At 38.0% G+C, this 22976-nt stretch overlaps 1 protein-coding gene across 6 annotated transcripts in view; it reads left to right on the forward strand.

Moving 5' to 3' along the window:
* The window catches only part of LOC129481027 (calcium uptake protein 1, mitochondrial), a 272554-nt gene that overhangs the window by 118126 nt on the left and 131452 nt on the right, over nt 1–22976 (forward strand). For 4 of the 6 annotated variants that reach the window (XM_055275815.2, XM_063637578.1, XM_055275811.2 and 1 more), the window contains one exon: nt 5564–5678. In XM_055275815.2, the coding sequence (XP_055131790.1) occupies nt 5564–5678 (115 nt within the window). Of the gene's footprint in view, nt 1–4431; nt 4438–5563; nt 5679–22976 lie in introns of all 6 variants that reach the window. The other 2 variants (XM_055275813.2, XM_055275814.2) reach the window with 1 other exon arrangement.

Raw genomic sequence — 22976 nt, forward strand, 5'->3', positions numbered from 1 at the left:
AACAAGCATGTAAGACAGTGGTAAAAGGTCATACCATTTCAACCAATGGTATAAGGTCCACTAGATATTCACATACAAAAGAATGAAGGTGAACCCCTTACTTCACATTATATACAAAATTTAACTCAAAACGGATCAATAACCTAAAAAAGAAGAGCAAATGCTATAAAACCCTTAGTAGAAAAGTAGGGGTAAATCTTCGTGACCTTGGATTGGTAATGAAATATTAAACATAACATCAAAAGCACAAATAATAAAATAGGTAAATTGGACTTCAATATTTAAAACTTTTCTGCCTCATAGGACATTATCAAGAGTGAAGAGGCAACACACAGAATAGGAGAAAATATTTGCAGATATATCTATGATAAGGATCTAATATCCAGAATATATAAAGAACTTAGATTAGAACTCAACAGCCAAATGAGAAATAACAAATTCAAAAATGAGCAAAGGATTTGGATAGACATTTCTCCAAAGAAGATATACAGATGGTCAAAAAGCACATGAAAAGATGCTGAACATCATTAGGTATTAGGGGAATGTAAATCAAAATCACAGTGAGATACCATGTCATATCCATGAGGATGGTTATAATTTTTTAAAGAAGAAGAGGAAGAAGTATTGGTGAGGATGTGGAGAATGTGGAATCCTCTTACATTGCTTATGGGAATGTAAATGGTGCTGTAATCCCAGTACTTTGGGAGGCTGAGGTGGAAGGATTGCTTAAAGCCCAGGAGGTCAAGGATGCAGCCTAGATCCATGATTGCGCCACTACATTTCATCCTGTGCGACAGAGCAACCTCCTCCTGTCTTAAACAAAAAACCAGCTGGGCATGGTGGTTCGTGCCTGTAACTCCAGCACTCTGGAGGCTGAGGCATGCAGATCACTTAACTCCAGTAGTTAAAGACCAACGTGGGCAACATGACAAAACCCCATCTCTACAAAAAATACAAAAATTAGCCGAGCATGGTAACATGTACCTGTAGTCCCAGCTACTGGGGAGGCTGAGATAGGAGGATCACCTGAGCTGAGCCCCAGAGGTCAAGGCTGCAGTGATCCAAGATCATATCACTGCACTCCAGCCTGGGTGTCAGAGTGAGACACTGTCTCAAAACAAAACAAAACAAAACAAAAACCAAAAACATAGAGCTGCCATATGACCCAGCAATTCCTCTCCTTAGTACATACCAAAAGAATTGACAACACGTACTCAAACAGATACTCATACATGAATAACCAAAAGGTGGAAATAACCTAAATGTCTTTGAGCATATGAATAGATAAACAAACTGTGGTATATACATACAGTGGGGTTTGGATCATAATCTCAAAAGATACGATCCCAAAAGATCAAAATTCCTTACCTTGTTATCTTTATTTGGAGTTAAGTATGGCTTAAGGAGCTGTGAATGGGGGCCAGGCGTGGTGGCTCACGCCTGTAATCCCAGCACTTTGGGAGGCCAAGGTGGGCAGATCATGAGATTAGGAGATCGAGACCATCCTGGCAAATATGGTGAAACCCCATCTCTACTAAAATACAAAAAATTGGCCAGACGTGGTGGCGAGCACCTGTAATCCAGCTACTTGGGAGGCTGAGGCAGGGGAATCGCTTGAACCTGGGAGGCAGAGATTGCGGTGAGCAGAGATTGTGCCACTGCACTCCAGCCTGGCGACAAAACGAGACTCCGTCTCAAAAAAAAAAAAAGAAAAAAAGAAAAAAGAAAGGAGCTGTGAATGGATGCCAGATTGATAAGGGATGAACTTGTGGACTTAATTTTAGGTATCAGTAATTTTAAATGTCAACTTGACTAGATTAAGGAATACCTAGAAACCTGGTAAAGCATTATTTTGGGTGTTAGGGTGAGGAGATTAGTGTGTGAATCTGAGTGGATTTAGATGGGGACGGTCTGCCCTCAATGTTGGTGGGCACCACCCAATCAGCTAGGGATCTGGAGACAACAAATGGGTCTTTCTGAGAGCTGAGGCAGACTTTTCTGCTGCTGCTTTGGATATCAGAAATTCGACTTCAGGAAAGTGTATTATCACAGTATTGATTGTGTGTAAGCATTGTGCGTTTATGTAAAAACATTGAAACTTCCTCAATAAATGAAGAAATGACCTTTTTTGTACTTCTGCATTTGTGAAAGATAAAATTTCTCAAGATCTCAGCTCTTTGGGCAACTATGTATGCAATAAGGACCCATTGTGGTTTTTAATTGATCTCATGAAAAAACTTAGGTTTGTTCTCAGGGTATTTCAGATGACTGCCGTTACAACTGGGGCATATATAATTACTAACTATAGTGATAGGTGTTTATACATTTCCCCTTTGAGCCATTTTTTTATGAACATGGTTCTTCTGCTCAAAGTGTTCTGTCACATTTTTATGTTTCTCAAATCTCCTTTAAAAATGTAAGCAAATGTTTTTAAAGAATTTTTATGTTTTCCAAAATTAGGATTTTAGACTTTAGGGATTTTGATCTTTGGGGATTTCAACATTCGGGAATGGTGTTCGGTGTATATTTTGGGGGGATTATGATCAGCATCCCATACAGTGGAATATCATTTGGCAATAAAAAGGAATTAAATATTGATTCATGCTACAACATGGTGAACCTAAAAAACATTATGTTCAGTGAAAGAAGGCAAACCTAAAAGGCCCACGTACTGTGTGGTTAAATGGTTAAAATGGTGAATTTATCACAATCAAAACCAATAAACCTCTACAGGAAAAAATAAAGAAGGACAAAGAAAGGCTGTTCCCTATTAATGGAGACTAAAGAGACATGATAATAAATGCAGTTTATGATTGTGGATTACATCCTTGATCAGGGTGAAAATAGCTATAAAGGAAATTATTGGGACAGTTTGCTAAATTTGAAAATGGACTGTATTTGGCTGGTCACAGTGGCTTACATCTGTAATCCCAGCACTTTGGGAGGCCAAGGTGGGTAGATTACCTGAGGCCAGGAGTTCAAGACCAGCCTGGCCAACATGACAAAACCCGTCTCTACTAAAAATACAAAAATTAGATGGGCATGGTGGTGTGCATCTGTAATCTTAGCTACTCAGGAGGCTGAGGCTTGAACCCAGGAGGCAGAGGTTGCAGTGAGCTGAGATCACGCCACTGCATTCCAGCCTGGGTGACAGAGTGAGACTCCATCTCAAAAAAAAAAAAAAAAAAAGGACTGAATTAGATAATAGTATGTGTATCGATACTAAATTTCCTGGTTTTATTAAACATATACTGTACTATAAATTATGTATCAGAATTACATTTTGGGGATTTTAGGCTTTAGAAATTTTGATCTTTGGGGATTTCAACGTTTGGGATTATGGCATTTTGGATTGTAAACATTAGAGAATGTCTTTGTTCCTGGGAAATCTATGCTGAGGTACTTAGGTATAAAGTGGCATGATGTCTCCAATTTACTTTCAAAGTGGCATGTTGAAAAAATACAAGGCAAATTGTGTAATATGTAAACTGTTGGTGAATTGGTAAAAAATATATAATAGTACTTTATACTAATCTTTCAACTTTTCTGTGAGTTTGAAGTTATATCAAACTCAAATTTTGTTACCAACAAAATTAGATTTGTCCTTATGTTACCTTCTCAGCATCAGTATGGCCTGGATGATTTTTAGAAAAATAATGTTAAGTTTGCTTCTTTGGCTTAGCTTCCTCATTTCACGCTATCCTTAGACTTTTGTCTGTTTCTCAACCTGTGGCTTCCACTATGTTATTTATTTTAATTATAGCAATTTCCCCATAAGCTTATTACATCATTATTATTAAGTATTAGCTTCTATACACATTTATTGTCATGGCTGGTAATGGTCAGCCTTTGGGGACCTATTCTCATTTTGTGTATTTTTTCCTGTTCACATACTTTACCTTTGCAGTATCTTGGGTAACGTAAAAAATGCAACTTTTTTTTCTTTTTTTTTGAGAAATTTAAATATTAACTTCCTAGTGGAGGGCTTTGCTGTTCCAATTCTCATCCGGTAGCTTTTCTGGTCTGAAATTTCTGTTCAGTCTCTTGGTAGAAGATCAAGTGTGGTATGAGATCTAACCTTAATAACATACTGGACTATACTCATTTTTGTTGTCAACTCAAAGAAGTAATCTCTAAATGCCATCAAGCAGGACTATGCCTCTTGTCAGCCACAAAAGAAGTCAGCAAAGTTCTCCTAAGTAGAAGCGCCATCAAAACCTAGTACTGTGTTATTGGTATTCACCTATGGACTTTAATCTGTCCATAGCTACTGTTTCTTATGAACAAGTAAATATCTAGTGGAGGCTATTTTGAATGAGTTTATTGAGAAGATCAAACAAACTGACTTCACAATGATTCGTGTGGTACTTGTATTTTCTGTTGGTTAACCAGTTTTCTTTCCTTTGTGGTTTATGATGGGATCTCCACTAGACAGAGGTAACCCATTGGATAGTTGTGTAACTGGATGCTGGTGTGATGGTGCTTGTAGTTTTCATGATACTCCTCTTGAAGTTATGCCTGCAATGCTTTCTCTTACTTTATGCTTGCATGACATTATTACTTTGATTGTGCTTTATTGGTTTGGGTTTTTAAAATCTATTTTTTTATACTCAGAATAATTCCTTAAATATTTTTGGTGGTCTAGAACTTGTGGAAATTAGTTTCAAGTCTAACTTTTTGGTGGATCCTTTTCAGTTTTTGAAAATATGTTCAATATCACAACTAAGTTTATGCTTTGGCTAAGAATTCAGAAAACGGAGTAAGTTTTTTTAAACACCCAGGAAGAGAACCACTTGCCAGGCAGACAATTACCAAAGCTGAGAACTAACTTTCTTTGTGAGATTTATAGATTAAAGAAAAGAAATATATATTTAGAGTAAAAACTAAGTTGTAGGAGACAGTTTCATCAAATAGCTGACATTTAGGAGCCTCCATTAAAGTAACAGTAGATATGATTAAATTGTGCCGAAAGTGTGTATGACTGATTTGGCATTATATTTCATAGATGCTATTCACTCTGCATATTGTTCTGTATTCTGAAGCTAAGATTCTTGGGGTTATAAAGTAAAATTAGTTTTTCAGAAATTAGTTTTCTGAGCATTTGTATAGGCCTTGGAAATAGTTGCTCACTTCTTTCTTTCTAATCACTATCAGTCTAGGTTTTCTTGGACAAAACTGGTTTCCTTTTAGTTTTTTCATGTGTTTGTTTATTTGTTTACTACCACTTATACCTCTGTAGAAGAAGGTGGATTGTTTTTCAAACTAAGAAACAAAACCTGTTCTAAAGTGGGCCTGTATATGTGCAGTGGCAGAGGGTTCTAACAATGAAATTATTTTCCAATGTTCATACTGAACTAGTGTTGAAATGAAAACATAATTTTTGTCTTGAAATTTTCATCATCTTGAAAACTGTAAAGGATCCATTGATTTTGAATGGCCATGAGAGAAACGCTTATGATAAATAGCATAAAACTGTCAGATAAATGGTGATTCATCTCTTACTATTTATATTCTAATTCACTTATATATTTTTGTCTTTTGGTGGGACCCATACATTTTATAGAAAATTTCCCAGGAACGAGAAAAATTTGCTGATGAAGGCAGTATATTTTACACCCTTGGAGAATGTGGGCTCATATCCTTTTCAGACTACATTTTCCTCACAACTGTTCTTTCCAGTAAGTATAAACGTTTTCTTTTTCCATTTGTAGAGCGGATACAGGACTATAAACATAATTGTTTATATGTTTATAAAACAAGACATATTGGTAGAGTTAATGAATTATAATGAATTATAAGTTACATAAAATTTCATTTGTTTTTAATTTACTATAACTTGTGTATAGAACCACCTGAGAGAGGCAGAAAAAAGAGAAAACTAAAGTATCAAAGTAAAGTTGAAAACAAAACAAAACGCCCGGGCACAGTGGCTCACACTTGTAATTCCAGAACTTTGGGAGGTCAAGGTGGGCAGATCACTTGAACTTGGGAGTTCAAGACCAGCCTGGGCAATGTGGTGAAACCCCATCTCTACAAAAGCGTACGTGTAATCCTAGCTATTCAGGAGGCTGAAGTGGGAGGATAGCCTGAACCTGGGAGGCAGAGGTTGCAGTGAGCTGAGATGAGGCCACCACACTCCAGCCTGGGCAACAGAGTGACACCCTGTCTCAAAAACAACAGCTGCAAAAAAACTAAGAAGTGACATCTACCTTTAACTGTCTGTCACTCTATATTCTGTCAAGGTGAGTCATGCATTGCCTACTACTACATCCTTCATTAACTTACTGCTTCTCCAATAAAACATATTTTGATCTATCATTTCCTCCACTAAAGAAGAAAATTGGCTTGGTTGACCTAATTGAGTTGAATATTTGTTTTTTAACCTTGGAGGAGTACTTCTGAAGACACAAAACTCAATTTTGACTCACTTAGAGCATTGAGGAGTTTCTGATTTTTTAAAACTATCAATAGCTTTGTTGATTAGTATGCTACTCTAAGTGATTTTAAATTTTATTACTTTTTGGTGTGACTTTTTTTAACCATTCAGAAAAACTAAACAAAATGTTATGTTCATAGCTCTCCATGTGTAGTCTATTAAAATCTACCTAAGGTGAACCAGAGTTCAGATTTGTATGTTTGAAATAAGTGATTTTCAGTTTTTTTTTTTTTGGTCTGGGACATATCAAACAAAAATAACCCTCTCTTTTTCACCTTCTCCAAGCCAGCCATTTGTAAACATAAAGCTACCAGAAGATAGTTTTTAATAAGTGGCATATACATGTCCTGCCATGACTGTGACCACTTTCATTCTTATTCCTCTGTGTAAGTGTGTAAGGATTGACAAGGAAATTATATATATATATATATATATGCCTTGCCACAGCTGACTTTGGGGCACCAAAGTGTCTAAATAAATTCATACGGTGGAGCAGTACCCTGGCAATGAAAACACACATTGATTTGTTATGAAAATCCAAAATAACTCCAACAACATACAACTTAAGATCATAATGTGCTTTTAAAAGCATCTCTAGTTCAGATCCTAGCCCAACCATTTCTTAGCTTGTGATTTGGGGGAAGACAATAGATTTGTTCTTCTGTTGTGTCTGTAAAATGAAGAGGGCAGTAATATCAAATCCAAATTATTTATTTGAGAATGATGACATTATGAATATAAAGTAGCTATTAATAGTTTAGTGCCTAATATTTAGTGGAAATCTGTCTTGGTTTTTATTTTTTTATTCCGTCACAACATGTTACTTTGTGTCTGATTTTTAAAGATCCATAAACCTTATCTTTTTAAAAAAAATGACCCAAATTGGTGGGAATTTTTAAAACATTTTTGTGACTTTGGACAGAATTTATTATACAGCAAATAGGCGTGATGTAGCAGAAAGACTATGGCATTAAATGAAGAGAACTGCATTGGTATATAATGTATACTTGTAAGTAGTTCTAGCAAATGTTTGTTGAGCTGAAATAAGCTTTGAACGTGTATCCACTGCTTAGTCCTGTTACCTTCATATCTTTCCAAATGTCAGAAGGAACACAGAACAGAACCTTCAGAGTATCTGGTACATCGCGTAGCTCCCTTAACCACTTAAAAGCATGTTTTTAAAAAGTCACAATGACCCTTGGGTTCTAGAAACCCCTCCAAGTAGCTCTGCCATTCCCAGCACATTTACTTTATGGTGCTCAATTCCTAGTTTGAATGTGGTGAGTGATTTACAATAAAGTGCTTACTTTGTAAGTTACTTTCTATGTTTGTCAGGAATGAAGAAAATAGAATCAGGGTATGATTTTAAGACTCTCTTTATCACTAGTTTTTTTTTTTTGCTTGTTTTTTGTTTTTATAATTTCAGCTTTTATTTTAGATTCAGAGAGTACATATGCAAGTTTGTTACATGATATTGGGTGATGCTGACGTTTGGGTATGAATGATTTCATTCCCAGATGGTGAGCATAGTACCCAATAGGTAGGTTTTCAGCCCTTGTCTCCCTCCCCCTCTACCCTCTGTAGTAGTCCCTAGTGTCAGTTGTTCCCATCTTTATGTCCACATGTACCCAGTGTTTAGCTCTCACTTATAAATGAGAGCGTGCAGTATTTGGTTTTCTGTTCCTATGTTAATTCACTTAGGATTATGGCCTCTGGCTACATCTATGTTGCTGCAAAGGACATTATTTCATTCTTGTTCATGACTGTGTAGTATTCCATAGTGTTGTGTACCACATTTTCTTTATCCAGTCCACCAATGATGGGCACCTAAGTTGATTCCGTGTCTTTGCTATTATGAATAAATCTGCGATGAACATACCAGTGCATGTGTCTTTTTGGTAGAACGATTTATTTTCCTTTAGGTATGTATCCAGTAATGGGATTACTGGGTCGAATGGTAGTTCTGTTTGTAGTTCTTTGAGAAATAGCCAAACTGGTTTCCACAGTGGCTGAACTAATTTACGTTCCCACCAACAGTGTATAAGGATTACCTTTTCTCTGCAGCCTCGTCAGCATCTCTTTTGTGTTTTTAATAATAGCCATTCTGGGCTGGGCATGGTAGCTCATGCCTATAATTCCAGCATTTTGGGAGGCCAACGCGGGCAAATCACTTGAGGTCAGGAGTTCAAGATCAGCCTGGCCAACATGGTGAAACCCCATCTCTAATAAAAAAAAATACAAAAATTAGCCAGGTGTGGTGGTGGGCGCCTGTAATCCCAGCTACTCAGGAGGCTAAGGCAGGAGAATCACTTGAACCTGGGAGGTGGAGGTTGCAGTGAGCTGAGATCACACTCCACTGCACTCCAGCCTGGGAGACAGTGCAAAACTCCATCTCAAAAAAAAAAAAATAATAATAATAATGATAGCCATTCTGACTGATGTGAGATGGCATCTCATTGTAGCTTTGATTTGCATTTCTCTGATGATTAGTGATATTGAGCATTTTTTCATGTTTGTTGGCTGCTTATGTGTCTTCTTTTGGGAAGGATCTGTCCATGTCCTTTGCCCACTTTTAATGGGGTTATTTGTTTTTTTGCTTGTTGAGTTATTTAAGCTCCTTATAGATTCTGGATGTTAGACCATTGTCAGATGCATAGTTTGTGAATATTTTCCCCCATTCTGTAGTTTGTCTGTTTACTTTGTTGATGGTTTCTTTTGCTATGCGGAGACTCTTTAGTTTAATTAGGTCTCACTTGTCAATTTTTGCCTTTGTTGAAATTGCTTTTGGGGAATAACTCATAAATTTCACCCCAAAGTTGATGTCTAGAATGGTATTTCCTAGGTTTTCTTCTAGGATTTTTATAGTTTGAGGTCCTACATTTCAATCTTTAATCCATCTTGAGTTAATTTTTATATATGGTGCAAGGTAGGGGTCCAGTTTCATTCTTCTGCATATGGCTAGCTAGTTATCTCTGCACCATTTATTAAATAGGGAGTCCTTTCTCCATTGTTTATTTTTGTCAGCTTAGTTGAAAATCAGATGGTTGTAAGTGTACAGCTTTATTTCCGGGTTTTCTATTCTATTTCATTGGTCTATGTGTCTGTTTTTGTACCAGGACCATGCTGTTTTGGTTACTGTAGCTTTATAGTATAGTTTGTAATGTGATACCTCGGGGTTTCCTCTTTTGCTTAGGATTGCTTTGGCTATTCAGGCTCTTTTTTGATTCCATATGAACTTTAGAATAGTTTTTTTCTGATTTTGTGAAAAATGACATTGGTAATTTATTAGGAATAGCATTGAATCTGTAGATTCCTTTGGGCAGTATGGTCATTTTAACAACATTAATTCTGCCAACCCATGGGTATGGCATGTTTTTCCATTTGGTTGTATCATTTCTGATTTCTTTCAGCAGTATTTTGTAGTCCTCCTTGTAGAGATCTTTCACCTTCTTGGTCATGTATATTCCTAGGGTGTATGTGTGTGTGTGTGTGTCTATTGTAAATGGAATTGAGTTCTTGATTTGGCTCTCAGCTTGAAAGTTATTGGTGTGTAAAAATGCTACTGATTTTTGTACATCGATTTTGTATCCTGAAAGTTTAGTAAAGTCATTTTTCAGGTCTAGGAGCCTTTTGGCAGAGTATTTTGGGTTTTCTAGGTATAGAATCGTATTGTCAGCGAAGAGATAATGTGGCTTCTTATTTTCCTATTTGGATGCCTTTTATTTTTTTCTCTTGCCTGATATTACCACTGGTTTTAAACGTTTGATTATAACATGCCTTTAGGATTTCTCACTCTTAGCACTGTTGATCTTTTGGGCAGATAATTCATTATTGTGAGGGCTGTCCAGTTCACTTTAGGATATTTAGCAACATTCCTGACCTCTATTTGCTAGATGCCAGCAGCACAGCCTACACCCTCCCCCAGCTATGACAAGCAAAACTGTCTCCAGATATTGCTAAATGTCGTCTATGTGCTGGGGGTGGGAAAGAATCATCCCTGTCTGAGAACCACTCGTTTATTTTTGGCACATGTTCTTTTTAATTATGATGTGCCTTGATGCAGTTTTCTTCATGTTTCTTGTCTTTGGGTTCATTGAGCTTTTTAGACCTGTGCCTTTATATGTTTCTTCAAATACTTTTTCTATGATCTCCCTTCCTCTCCCTCTGAGACTCCAGTGACATATTTTCCTCAAATCAACCCTATAATGTTTATGCTATTGTTACTTTCATTTTACAAATGAGGAAATTGAGGCATACAGAGGGTTAAAGAACCTGTCCCTAGACCCACAGTGAGTAAGGAGACAGTTTAGGATTTGAACCCAGGCCAACCCCGGCATCTGGGCTCCTGTCACTTGACATTACTGCTGTGGTCACATATTCAGCAGTGTTAAGCTATAACTTTAGTGCTGCTTCTTTCTCTAAGGCTGAACTACGGAAAGGCTGGTCACAAACTCTCCTATAGATAATGGGCAGTTCAAGCATCCTTACAATCTGAGTTTTGCACACTGCATTGTCTACTTTATCTATTATAACAAGATGGGGAGAAATATGAGAAATGACACTGAGATCAGTTCTTTCCCATGTTCAGATTGCCGCTAGGATGACAGGAAATGAGGCACTCAGTGAATCTCCTTTCTTGTGGGTAACAATGGATCATTACAGTCTAAATACACTAAATGGTTCCCAAGTCATCTGTGAGAGGGCACCCAATACCCTAAGGAAAATCTTTGCCAGGGAGTGGCTTGGGAATAGGGAAAGTATATTAGCATATGCATTCGTCTGTTACTCTGGTGGATAGCAGGGCCACAGAAAACCAGCTAGAACAGTGCGAAGGGCTTCAGCCAGATGCTGTGGGACCGCCATATTTCTGAGGAGCTGTTTTCATTCAAAGTTAACAGACTCAGGCTGGGCACGGTGGCTCACGCCTGTAATCTCAGCACTTTGGGAGGCTGAGGTGGGCAGATCATTTGAGGTCAGGAGTTCGAGACCAGCCTGGCCAACATGGCGAAACCCCATCTCCACTAAAAAATACAAAAATTAGCTGGGCATGGTTATACATACCTGTAGTCCCAGCTACTCAGGAGGCTGAGGTAGGAAAATTGCTTAAACCTGGGAAGCAGAGGTTGCAGTGAGCTGAGGTTGTGCCACTGCACTCCAGCCTGGGGGATAGAGTGAGACTGACTCAAAAAAAAAAACAAAAAAAACAACAACAACAAAACAAAGTTAATGAACTCATAGGTGTTCAAGAAATCGCCATCATTTTGAAGAATATGAACACTGTGCCCTAATGGATTGAACTTGAATCCTCAAAGTAGCTTATGAACTACTATGTGGTCTAAAATAAAAGTCAACAACTACATATAGGAAATCATCTGGGTTTTTTTCTCGACTTAAAAATAAAATTAAGAAAGCTGTTTTTCTTAAGAAAGCATGTTATGCAATATAATTTCTTCCATTAGAGTTAATTCTTCTTATTTAAACTTTCGGAAGTTTGGTTTTTCTAAGTAAGAGTTTCTAGGACACGTATCCAGAATAACAATCAATCTGGCAGAAATATCTTGTGCTTACAATGAGCAGTGGCATGAATTTCTTACTCTTCTCTGTACGTGATTCGGGTAATGGGCCTTCCTTGGCCAACCTACACGTTTAAACACCTTTTATTCCATTTCACTCATACAACACACATCTCCTAAACCTCTTTCTTTATTTTTTCTCCTTGGCACATATCACTATTTAACATTCCATATAATTTATATTTTATACTGTTATTGTCCATTTTCCAATCTAGAATATAAGCTGCATGACTGATTATAAATTTGTAATGATATTCACTACAGACATATCTATATTAAGCATGGTGGCAAGGTAACAGAGCAAGAATATAACATATGTTGTTTTTTTCATTTTATTAAAAAAAAAAAAACTTTAGCAAACTTAAGACTCTACTTTGCTGTTGATATCCTTATAGCTATTGATGTCTTCAGTCTGTACCCGGTACCAGTGAAATGAGGAAAATATGTATTTTAATTAATCTATTCCCAAACAAGCTTGGTTTCTTATAATTCAGAATTCATATATTTGTATCCCCTTTTTACTTCTAACTCATACATTCTATTGCTTTAAACCCTATCTGTCTAATCAGCTTTGATGAATTAACTTGAAGAATTTTCAGCATGAGCCATAGCATCCATATTAAATAGAACATTAAGTATTTACTAGATAACTACTCATTAATAAAATGAATTCATATTCATTCTAGGCAACATGAAGAGACGGTTAATAATTATTATTAAATAATTTCCAAGGACTGCTGATTCTTAAAGTAAGTTAATAAGAATTGAGTGGGAATAAACAAGCATGGTTATAAGTAGCTTACTTCTCTGCACTAACCAACTGGAACATTAGCTGATGGTCTTAAATTTTATACACAGAAGTCAGAGATTTTTCTGCATAACTAGATATAGAGAAGGATTATCAGAATTTCTTTGGAATGCTAAATATTATTTATTGACTTGGATCATTCTTACTAATGCTAAGATTCACTAGGTAATGGTAATATAACTTAGAATTTGGCCCTTGGCCATTGACAATTATGAAATATTTTTGTGTGTTCTTTGTCTTCATATATGTTTGATCTAAAGTTATTAACCCTGTGGGCTAATAACATGAAAACAATTCTAGATAGCTTGATGGGGAGGCAATAATAAAACATTTATAATTGGGCACAGTGGCTCATGCTTGTAATCCCAGCACTTTGGGAGGCCGAGGCAGGAAGATCACTTGAGGTCAGGAGTTGGAGACCAGCCTGGCCAACATGGTGAAACCTTGTTGCTACTAAAAATACAAAAATTACCTGGGTATGGTGGTGAGTGCCTATAATCCCAGCTATTTGGGAGCTGAGAAACAAGAATCGCTTGAACCCGGGAGGCAGAGGTTAGTGATCCGGCAGTGAGCTGAGATCACGGCACTGCACCCCAGCCTGGGCAACAAAGCAAGACTCTGTCTCAAAAAAAAAAAAAAAAAAAAATATATATATATCTATATATATATATGTATATGTATATACTAGTATATACATATACATGTATATGTATATACTAGTATATACATATACATGTATATGTATATACTAGTATATCATTAAGCAACTTCCTTACTGTTTACTATTAATCTTTGAAAAGCTCCCAGAAAAATCAAAGCAAAAATGTTTGGTACCCAGGGCTTTAAAGTTTGGAGGCAGACTTAATGAAAATCTGGCATAATTCATTGTATTCTCATTTTGATTATCTCTTTAGATTTCAGAGAATCAGTGGAGAAACTGAAATTAAGTGTTTTCACAGTAGCCAGATTTGATTTACTGAAAATTAAGCTACATCCTCATTATGATGCATCTTTCTCACAAATATACAAGCCTTTTGAGATATTACAATAGCATTCAAGTGAAGTTGTATAATATCTTATTTCTCTTGCCATGCTGAAGTCAAGAGCAGATCACAAAGTGTATGTGACTTGGAAAGTGTGGTGCCGATCAGTGCCATTCCATCTAATGAAAATGTTATAAAAGTTTTCGATAAAAATAAGTTTTTCAGGTCGAGTGATGTATTGAAAAATATGGGCAAGGCCTAACAGCTGAGATGTATCAACAGGTATAAAGCAGTTACACATCCTTCTTACTGGGACATCAGAGTTGGGGAAGTTACACAGAAAATTTGGTTTAGCTATTATCTTCATAATTTCTATGTCTGGAAATTATCTGCCATTGCTAAATTGATGTTATGAAGAATAAGATTAAGAAGGTGAAAGGCTGATCTTTTTCAGTGTTATTTAAGCCTATGAGAGGTGCTTAGAATTTCTGAAATACTCATTTGCATATTGTAAGGCCAAAAGTATTGCAATGTGTTATTTACCAATAACTTCCTTCTCTGGCATAACCTGTTTCTGTGGTTAATTCATTGGTTTTTTGATAATGCAGCTTCTGTCAAAACATTAAAATAATGCTTTGAAATATATCAAGTTATTTATAGATGATGTTGAATTCATTCAAGCAAGAAAGAAGTGGCAATTGTGTTTAATCTCTCAAATCTGCTTGTGACTATTCTAGAATGTTTAAATATTTTTTAATCTGAAAAAGGAAATTTATCCTTTGGGAATAATTGCTTGTGATTTGTTCAAGGCTAAGTAGAGAACAGAGAGGGCAAAGAAGCAAATTTATAAGAAAAATAAGATCTAAATGTATTTTGACTGTATCTTGAGGGAGATTTTATAATTTTTTACCCTTGAAGTTCTCCTAATTAGCCTTTCATACTTGTATTTTATTTGAATCAGTCCAACCTAATTGTTTTAAAAATAACAATAATGTAATAAAATTCTAATATTCATTAAAATGTTGTGGAAATATAGTTACAGACACGTGATTTCTGGAGCCCTACCCTTTTAATACAAATAGTCAAGATGGGGCTATGCTCTAAAAAGAAAGGAGTATGGAACGAGGTGGTCAGGAGTATGCTATATGGGCTGATACTGCCACCAGAATTATGTCTGCATAAATTTCGTCTTCTCTTGAATAGCATATGTCGCCCTGTAAAGCTTTCTGTGATTTTTCCATGGAATCAATTCCTTGTGGTATCTGAGGATCAGATGGGAGATACAGAAGAGGGGAGGTTTGCCCTTGGTTCTCCTTCTCTGCTCCTTAGGCTCTCAGAAAGGAAAGCCTAACAGGAAAGCAGGGAGTAAATCCCAAGCCTTCTTTCTTTCTTTTTTGATACAGAGTCTTATTCTGTCACCGAGGCTGGAGTGCAATGGCGCTATCTCAGGTCACTGCAACCTCCGCCTCCCGGGTTCAAGCCATTCTCCTTCCTCAGCCTCCCGAGTAGCTGGGACTACAGGCACGCGTCACCACACCTGGCTAATTTTTGTACTTTTAGTAGAGACGGGGTTTCACCATGTTGGCCAGGCTGGTCCCGATCTCCTGACCTCAGGTGATCCGCCCACCTCGGCCTCCCAAAGTGCTGAGATTACAGGTGTGAGCCACTGTGCCCGGCCCAAGCTTCCTCCTTTCTTAGGCCTCATTTATCAGTGGGAGAAGGTAGATGGAGCAGGAAAAGTAAAACTTCAAAACAGGCTGAATTTTCTGCCTTCTAGAAACTGACCTAACATGTAAAAGTATTCCTTCTTCTCATCTGACTTGTCCAATCAAAATTATCCTTCTCCTAGGATATCTCAACTAGGATTTTATTTTTTGTCATAATTTAAAAGCAGTGTTCACATTAAATCATGAATGAATGATGGTGTCCCATAACAGCTACAGAAATATTTACATGAAAGTCCTTGTTAATTCAAAAGAATCTCTAAGTAAGAAGAAAACTTAGGCAGTGGATAGGACATCACTAAATAATATCTTGAAGTGGGAACTATGTTATATGGCTTTGTATTTCCAGCATTATTGTATTTAGCTAGTAGTAATTCTAAAAATATTTGAATGAAAGCATATTTGAAATGTGGCTTCTCTGAGTTCCTTCTAGGTAGAAAGGAGACCCAGGTACCCATCTATCACTATACCATTGATTACAGTGTGAAGTGGACCTCAGTGGGCCTTTCTGCCATAGTCTCCCCTTCATTACCCTAGAGCAAACTGTGGAGACTTGCCCTCATCCCAGTTCCTTAGAACTCTTCTCACTTATCCTATCTTCGTCAGCCTCTGCTCTGTCCTGTTTTTCTTCTACTGATGGTTGGGATGGCTCTGAAGAAATTTAGCCCTCAATAATTGATGATGTTTAAAGATGATGTTTGCTTCTGGTCTGTGAGCCCCACATTTTCACATTGTCTGCCTCTTAGAAGCGAGACTGGAATCAAATGTATTGGTCCATCTGTATAGCTGGACCTTTCATTTTAAACCCTCAGCTTAATAGTGTTTGATTATGCTTACGTCTTATCATGGTGTTGCTTACCTGCTCCTGGAACAACTTATAAAGATGCTTATTTGGGCTGGGCGTGGTGGCTCACTCCTGTAATCCCAGCACTTTGGGAGGCTGAGGCGGGTGGATTATGAGGTCAGGAGTTCAAGACAAGCCTGGCCAAGATGGTGAAACCCCATCTCTACTAAAAATACAAAAATTAGCTGGGCGCAGTGGCATGTGCCTGTAATCCCAGCTACTCAGGAGGCTGAGGCAGGAGAATTGCTTGAACCCAGGAGGCGGAGGTAGCAGTGGGCTGAGATGTGCCACTGCACTCCAGCCTGGGAGACAGAGCAAGACTCCATCTCAAAAAAAGAAAAAGAAAAAAGAGAACTCTTATTTGTTTTGTTGGGGAATTTAAAGGGTACACAAAGGGAATCAAGGCAGGAAATAGTGGTTGTCATTGAATGGTTTGCCTGATTACTGCCTATTTTGGAGAAGATATTGAGGTATGGATACAGCACATTGTCTGGCATATAGTAAGAATTCCATATATATTTGTTGGCTAAATAAATATCTGAGAATTTTTCTGGCCGGGCACAGCGGCTCACTCCTGTAATCCCAGCACTTTGAGAGGCCAGAGCAGGTGGAACACTTGAACCCAAGAGATTGAGACCAGGCTTGGGAACATAGTGAAACTCTGTCTCTATTAAAAATACAAAAATTAGGCCAGGCACGGTGGCTCACGCCTTAATCCCAGCACTTTGGGAGGCCAAGGTGGGTGGATCACCTGAGGTCAAGAGTTTGAGGCCAGCCTGGCTAACATGGTGAAACCCAATCTCTACAAAAATTAGCTGGGCAGTCAGGCATGGTGGCCCACACCTATAATCCCAGCACTTTGGGAGGCCAAGGCAGGCGGATCACTTGAGTTCAGGAGTTCAAGACCAGCCTGGCCAACGTAATGAAACCCCATCTCTACTAAAAATACAAAAATTAACCAGGTGTGGTGGCGCGTGCCTGTAATCCCAGCTATTCAGGAGGCTGAGGCAGGAGAATCGCTTGAACCCAGGAGGTGGAGGTTGCAGTGAGCCAAGATTGTGCCATTGCACTCCAGTCTGGGTGTCAGAACAAGACTCTGTCTCGGAAAAAAAAAAAAAAGGAATTAGCCAGGCGTGGTGGCACTTGCTTATATAATCCCAGCTGCTCAGGAGGCTGAGGCAGAATAATTGCTTGAACCTGGGAGGTGGCAATTGCAGTGAACCGAGATTGTGCCACTGCACTCCAGCCTAGGCGACAGAGCAAAACTCCAATTCAAAATAAATAAATAAATAAATAAATAAATAAATGAATAAATAAGCCTGGAGTGTTGGTGTGTGCCTGTGGTTCCAGCTAATTGCGAGGCTGAGGTGGGAGGATCGCTTGAGCCCAGGAGACAGAGGTTGCAGTGAGCTGAGATCACACCACTGCACTCTAGCCTGGGTGACAGAGGAGGACCTTGTCTCAAAAAAAAGAAAAAAAATTCCAAATGATGACTTACTATGAATACCATAATTTGCCATAATTTTGTATTGCTCCAGGCATCCTCAGCATCCTGCCTAGCATTTTTAAATGTCTTAAGGGACTAGTTATTCTCTATGTATGTATACATGATAAAAGCTGGAAAATTAGACTATCTAAATTTTTCTGTTTGAACACTAAATTGAAAACAGTTTTTGGGTGAATGCCAAAATTAGTCACATGTAAAGAGCGTCCTTCAAATTAGCATAGGTTAAGTAATAAAAATCTAATTTCTTTATTACAGTAGCTAGTTGTCTTTTTTTTTTTTTTTTTTTTTTTGAGACAGAGTTTCACCCTTGTTGCCCAGGCTGGAGTACAATGATACAATCTTGGCTCACTGCAACCTCTGCCTCCCAGGTTCAAGTGATTCTCCTGCCTCAGCTTCCAAGTAGCTGAAATTACAGGCACCTGCCACCACGCTCAGCTAATTTTTGTACTTTTAGTAGAGACCAGGTTTCACCATGTTGGCCATGCTAGTCTTGAACTCCTGTCTTCAGGTGATCCACCCACCTTGGGCTCCCAAAGTGCTGGGATTACAGGCGTGAGCCACTGCACCCAGCCTAAAGTAGCTAGTTCTAAGCATCTATGCAATAAATTGCATCTTGGCATAAGCCGTCACTTTGGCTATTATTGAGAACATGGTATGAAATAAAAAACCACATAAAATGAAATGAAATTCAAGCAGATTTTTTTTTTTTTTTTTTTTTTTTTTTTTAGATCTCTGAAGTTAGGGATGGGGGTCTATTATGCAGACATATGTAATATGGGCATAAGATAGTAACATGAATTTGAAGAAAATATATTCCTAAAGTAGAAAAGCACTGGCTTGCCTTCTAGAATCTCTCACCCAGGAATTCTTGGGAAATCCAAGCTTTTTGACATCGCTGATATTGAATAATCTTTCTATAACACAACTGTCAAATAACCGTGTAAGGAAAACCAGTTTAAATAAAAGACTGTTTCCGGCAGCTCCCTGAAAGTCATCTAATAACTGAGGCTGAGATAAAGCTCATAGGCTATATACTGTGAACTAGAAACATCAGATATTTCTTTTCTTTAGATGTGAAATTATACATGGTTTTGTTTTTTTTTGTTTGTTTGTTTTTTTAGAATCAAGGCTGAAGTGTATTTTCTGGAAAAAATGTAAATGAAAGAAAAACAGTTGTTAGAAGGAATAAATGCCTGTACAGCCAAAGCCTTGCTGGAGGAATTCAAGAAAAGTCTCACAATCTTCTTATGAAATTTTAAAACCCTTTTGTTGTTGTTGTTCTTTTTTTTTTTTTAATTTTATTTTTGGGTTCTTAACATGTAGTATTTCATATTATTTAGGAAAACTTGCCAATTGCCATTAAATAGATCACACTGATAACGAATAAAGAGCTCTTTTTAGCCATTGCAGAGATAATATGTAATGATAATAAGCTCATAGTAACCATCCTATGTAATTTCATTGTCTTAGGATTTTCAAACACTAGCAAGACTGAGTTCCATATGAATTTTAAGTCTGTTTGGAGAATATACATTTATAAGTGTTTTTTCTTTATGTTCAGGATTTACTCGAGTAGAAACATGGGTCGCCTGACTAGATTGTCCCTAGAAGTCTGCCAGAAACGGCAACTTAACTGCCTGCCTCCTATTTTAATGGAGACTGACTACCCTTTGACTGTCTGTGGACCAGAAGATCCCAGGGCATGGGCTTGTCTAAGAGCTATGTGAAATGCTAGCATTCTGGCTCTATCTTATGTCTTAGGCAGCTTTACCCCCAGGTCGGCCCTAAGGTTAAATTGTCCTAGAGTTGTGCCCATTCCCCACAACTGTATGAAGTAAAGTCTTTCCTAAGCTTAGACCACTCCCAGAGGTCTAAAGAACTCCAAGAAACTCAAATAAAGATTAGGATTGATTACCTCTTTGAAGAGGCAATTTTCCTCCTCTCATTCCACTACCAAATTTATAGTGTTCCCAAAACCATTTGTATGCCAGGATTAACTATTGGAATTGGCCCTTAAATTTAATTAACTATATAGTATTGGTGAGAGCATAAATTATTGGCAAAACCTTTTCAGAGTCTTGATGGTGTTTACCAGACACTTTCAAATTTTGGTCCAGCAATTCCTTTTCTACATGTTTAGGCTAATAAAATAATCACATGTATAATGATGTTGATGGTCAAAAAATAAACTAGAAAGAACTCAGGCCAGGCATGGTGACTCACACCTGTAATCCTAGCACTTCGGAGACCAAAGCGGGCAGAACGCTTGAGCCCAGTAGTTCCATCAAGACCAGCCTGGGCAACATGGCGAAACCTTGTCTCTACAAAAAATACGCAAATTAGTCAGGCGTGGTGGTGGGCACCCGTAGTCCTAGCTACTCAGGAGGCTGAGGTGGGACAATCACCTGAGCCCAGCAGGTCAAGGCTTTGATAAGCTGTGATTGTGCTACTGCACTCCATCCTGGGTGACAGAATGATACCCTGTTTCAATAAAATAATAATAAAGTAAAATAATTAGAAAATACACACATAAAAATAAACTAGAAAGAACTCAAATATCAAACAATGGCTAAACCAGTTAAAATAAATCTATGCAATGACATTTTATATAGTTCTTAATATAATGTATGTAATGCAGAGATTTATTAGCATAGAAAAATATTCATAATGATGATTCAAAACATACCTATTATTCTGTTTTGGAAAGTGGGGGAAAAAGTGTCTGTGTGTGTGTGATGTGTGTGTGTGTATACACATGTACATGCATACATATACATCTTATTATTTTTTGAAATGGAGTTTTGCTAATTACTGCTATTTCACAATACTAGTTAAGGATGTTTGGGGGGTGGGTAAGCAGGCTGGAGTACAATGGCACAATTTTGGCTCACTGCCGCCTCCACCTCCTGGGTTCAAGTCATTCTCCTGCCTCAGCCTCCCGAGTGTCTGGGATTACAGGCACGCACCACCATGCCCGGCTAATTTTTGTATTTTTGGTAGAGATGGGGTTTCACCATGTTGGCCAGACTGGTCTCAAACTCCTGACCTCAAGTGATCCGCCCACCTCGGCCTCCCAAAGTGTTGGGATTACAGGCGTGAGCCACCACACCTGGCCCATATACATTTTATTTTATTTTATTCTTTTTTTTTTTTTTTTTTTTGAGACGGAGTCTCGCTCTGTCACCCAGGCTGGAGTGCAGTGGTGCAATCTCGGCTCACTGCAAGCTCTGCCTCCCGGGTTCATGCCATTCTCCTGCCTCAGCCTCCGGAGTAGCTGGGACTACAGGCGCCCGCCACCACACCCGGCTAATTTTTTTTTGTATTTTTAGTAGAGACGGGGTTTCACCGTGGTCTCGATCTCCTGACCTCGGGATCCGCCCGCCTCGGCCTCCCAAAGTGCTGGGATTACAAGCGTGAGCCACCGCGCCCGGCCTTTATTCTATTTTTATTTTATTTTTTTTGAGACAGAGTCTTGCTCTGTCACCCAGGCTGGAGTGCAGTGGCGTGATCTCTGCTCACTGAAGCCTCTGCCTCCCGGGTTCAAGCAATTCTCCTGCCTCAGCCTCCCGAATAGCTGGGATTACAGGCATATGCCACCACACCCAGCTAATTTTTGTATTTTTATTAGAGACAGGGTTTCACCATGTTGGTCAGGCTGATCTCGAACTCCTAACCTCAGGTGATCCATCCTCCTCAACCTCTCAACGTGCTGGGATTACAGGCAGGAGCCACTGTGCCCAGCCCATATACATTTTAAAAATAATCTTATTAATTGTATTTCCAATCTGTCAGCAAAATTGTCATTTCTACCATGAAGTAATCCAGAACCCCACCATTTTTCACTACACTCGCTATTACTACCCATGTCTAAGACATTCTCATATCTCTCTTGGATTATTTCCGTACCCTCCTGATTGGTTACCACTTTTTCCCCCTTGCTTTTCTAGTCTACTTGCAATACAGCAGAGAGAATGATCTTGTTAAATTTAAATAAGATCATTCCACTGCCCAAAAATCCCTCAAAGACTTCCAGTCTGTCTCAGAGTAAAGCCAAAGTCTTTATTTGCAGTGGCCTACAAGGACCCATCTGTTAGTCTAACCACCATTCCTTTTAAGAAAAATCATATACTGGTGGACACTAGAATTGACTATGCTGTTTTCTTTTTTCACTTAAACACAGTGAAAAGAATAGCTACTCTAATTACTGCTAATTCACAATACTAGTTAAGGATGTTTGGAGGGGGGTAAGCATAGTTTATTAAGCCTCTCTAATGGTTTTTTAAACTTTTATATCTTTTTTTAACACCTCATAAAGTTAATTATTTTTTAGTGTTTGCAAAGCCTATCTTTTAGTCACGCCTGTGTTTATGGTACTGTAGAATTCCAAAAGTTCATTTTACTAGTATCTCAGTACACAGAAATTAAAAAAAAAGGAAAGAATATTAGATTCTTACAATGAAGAAACATAGTGATTTAGAGTTACACTTGAATGTATGTATGTACCTAGAGTACCTCCATGGGCTAAATACTTTGAATGGCTAATCTGTTATATAGGACCAGATCAGTTACATTAACTCTCGAACTCCTGGCCTCAAGTGATCCACCTGCGTCAGCATCCCAAAGTGCTGGAATTACAGGTGTGAGCGACTGCACCTGACCCAAGTTACATTAACTCTCTAAGGCCCCTAGACAATTACATAATTAATGTTAGTCTTTCTGTGCTCACTTGTCTGTCACAGAGTTGCTTTTAAGCTGGGTGAATATGAATCCATGGGAGAGAGGATTTTGAGTGCCTCCTTTTAAGAAAAGCAATGGTCCCAAGTTCAGATATATGAAGCAGGTAAATTCAAGGGTAATTATTTTTCCACAGACGGAGTCACTGCAATGTTTTCTTAAATATTTTCTTTCCAACTCTAGGCTATGTGTAAAGTAATATTAATATTTAACTGTATTTGATTCTAATGAAAAGAAATTGGCTTACAGACTTAGGAGAATAACAAATTATCTATTGGGGCTTATTGTAAAATAAGTGAATCATCCAACTTGTCTCAGCACCCAGAGACGAAACTGTTTAAAGCATTGAGCATTGTTTTATCTTGAC

Source organism: Symphalangus syndactylus, chromosome 4 (genome assembly GCF_028878055.3).
Source record: "Symphalangus syndactylus isolate Jambi chromosome 4, NHGRI_mSymSyn1-v2.1_pri, whole genome shotgun sequence".
Taxonomy (NCBI): domain Eukaryota; kingdom Metazoa; phylum Chordata; class Mammalia; order Primates; family Hylobatidae; genus Symphalangus; species Symphalangus syndactylus.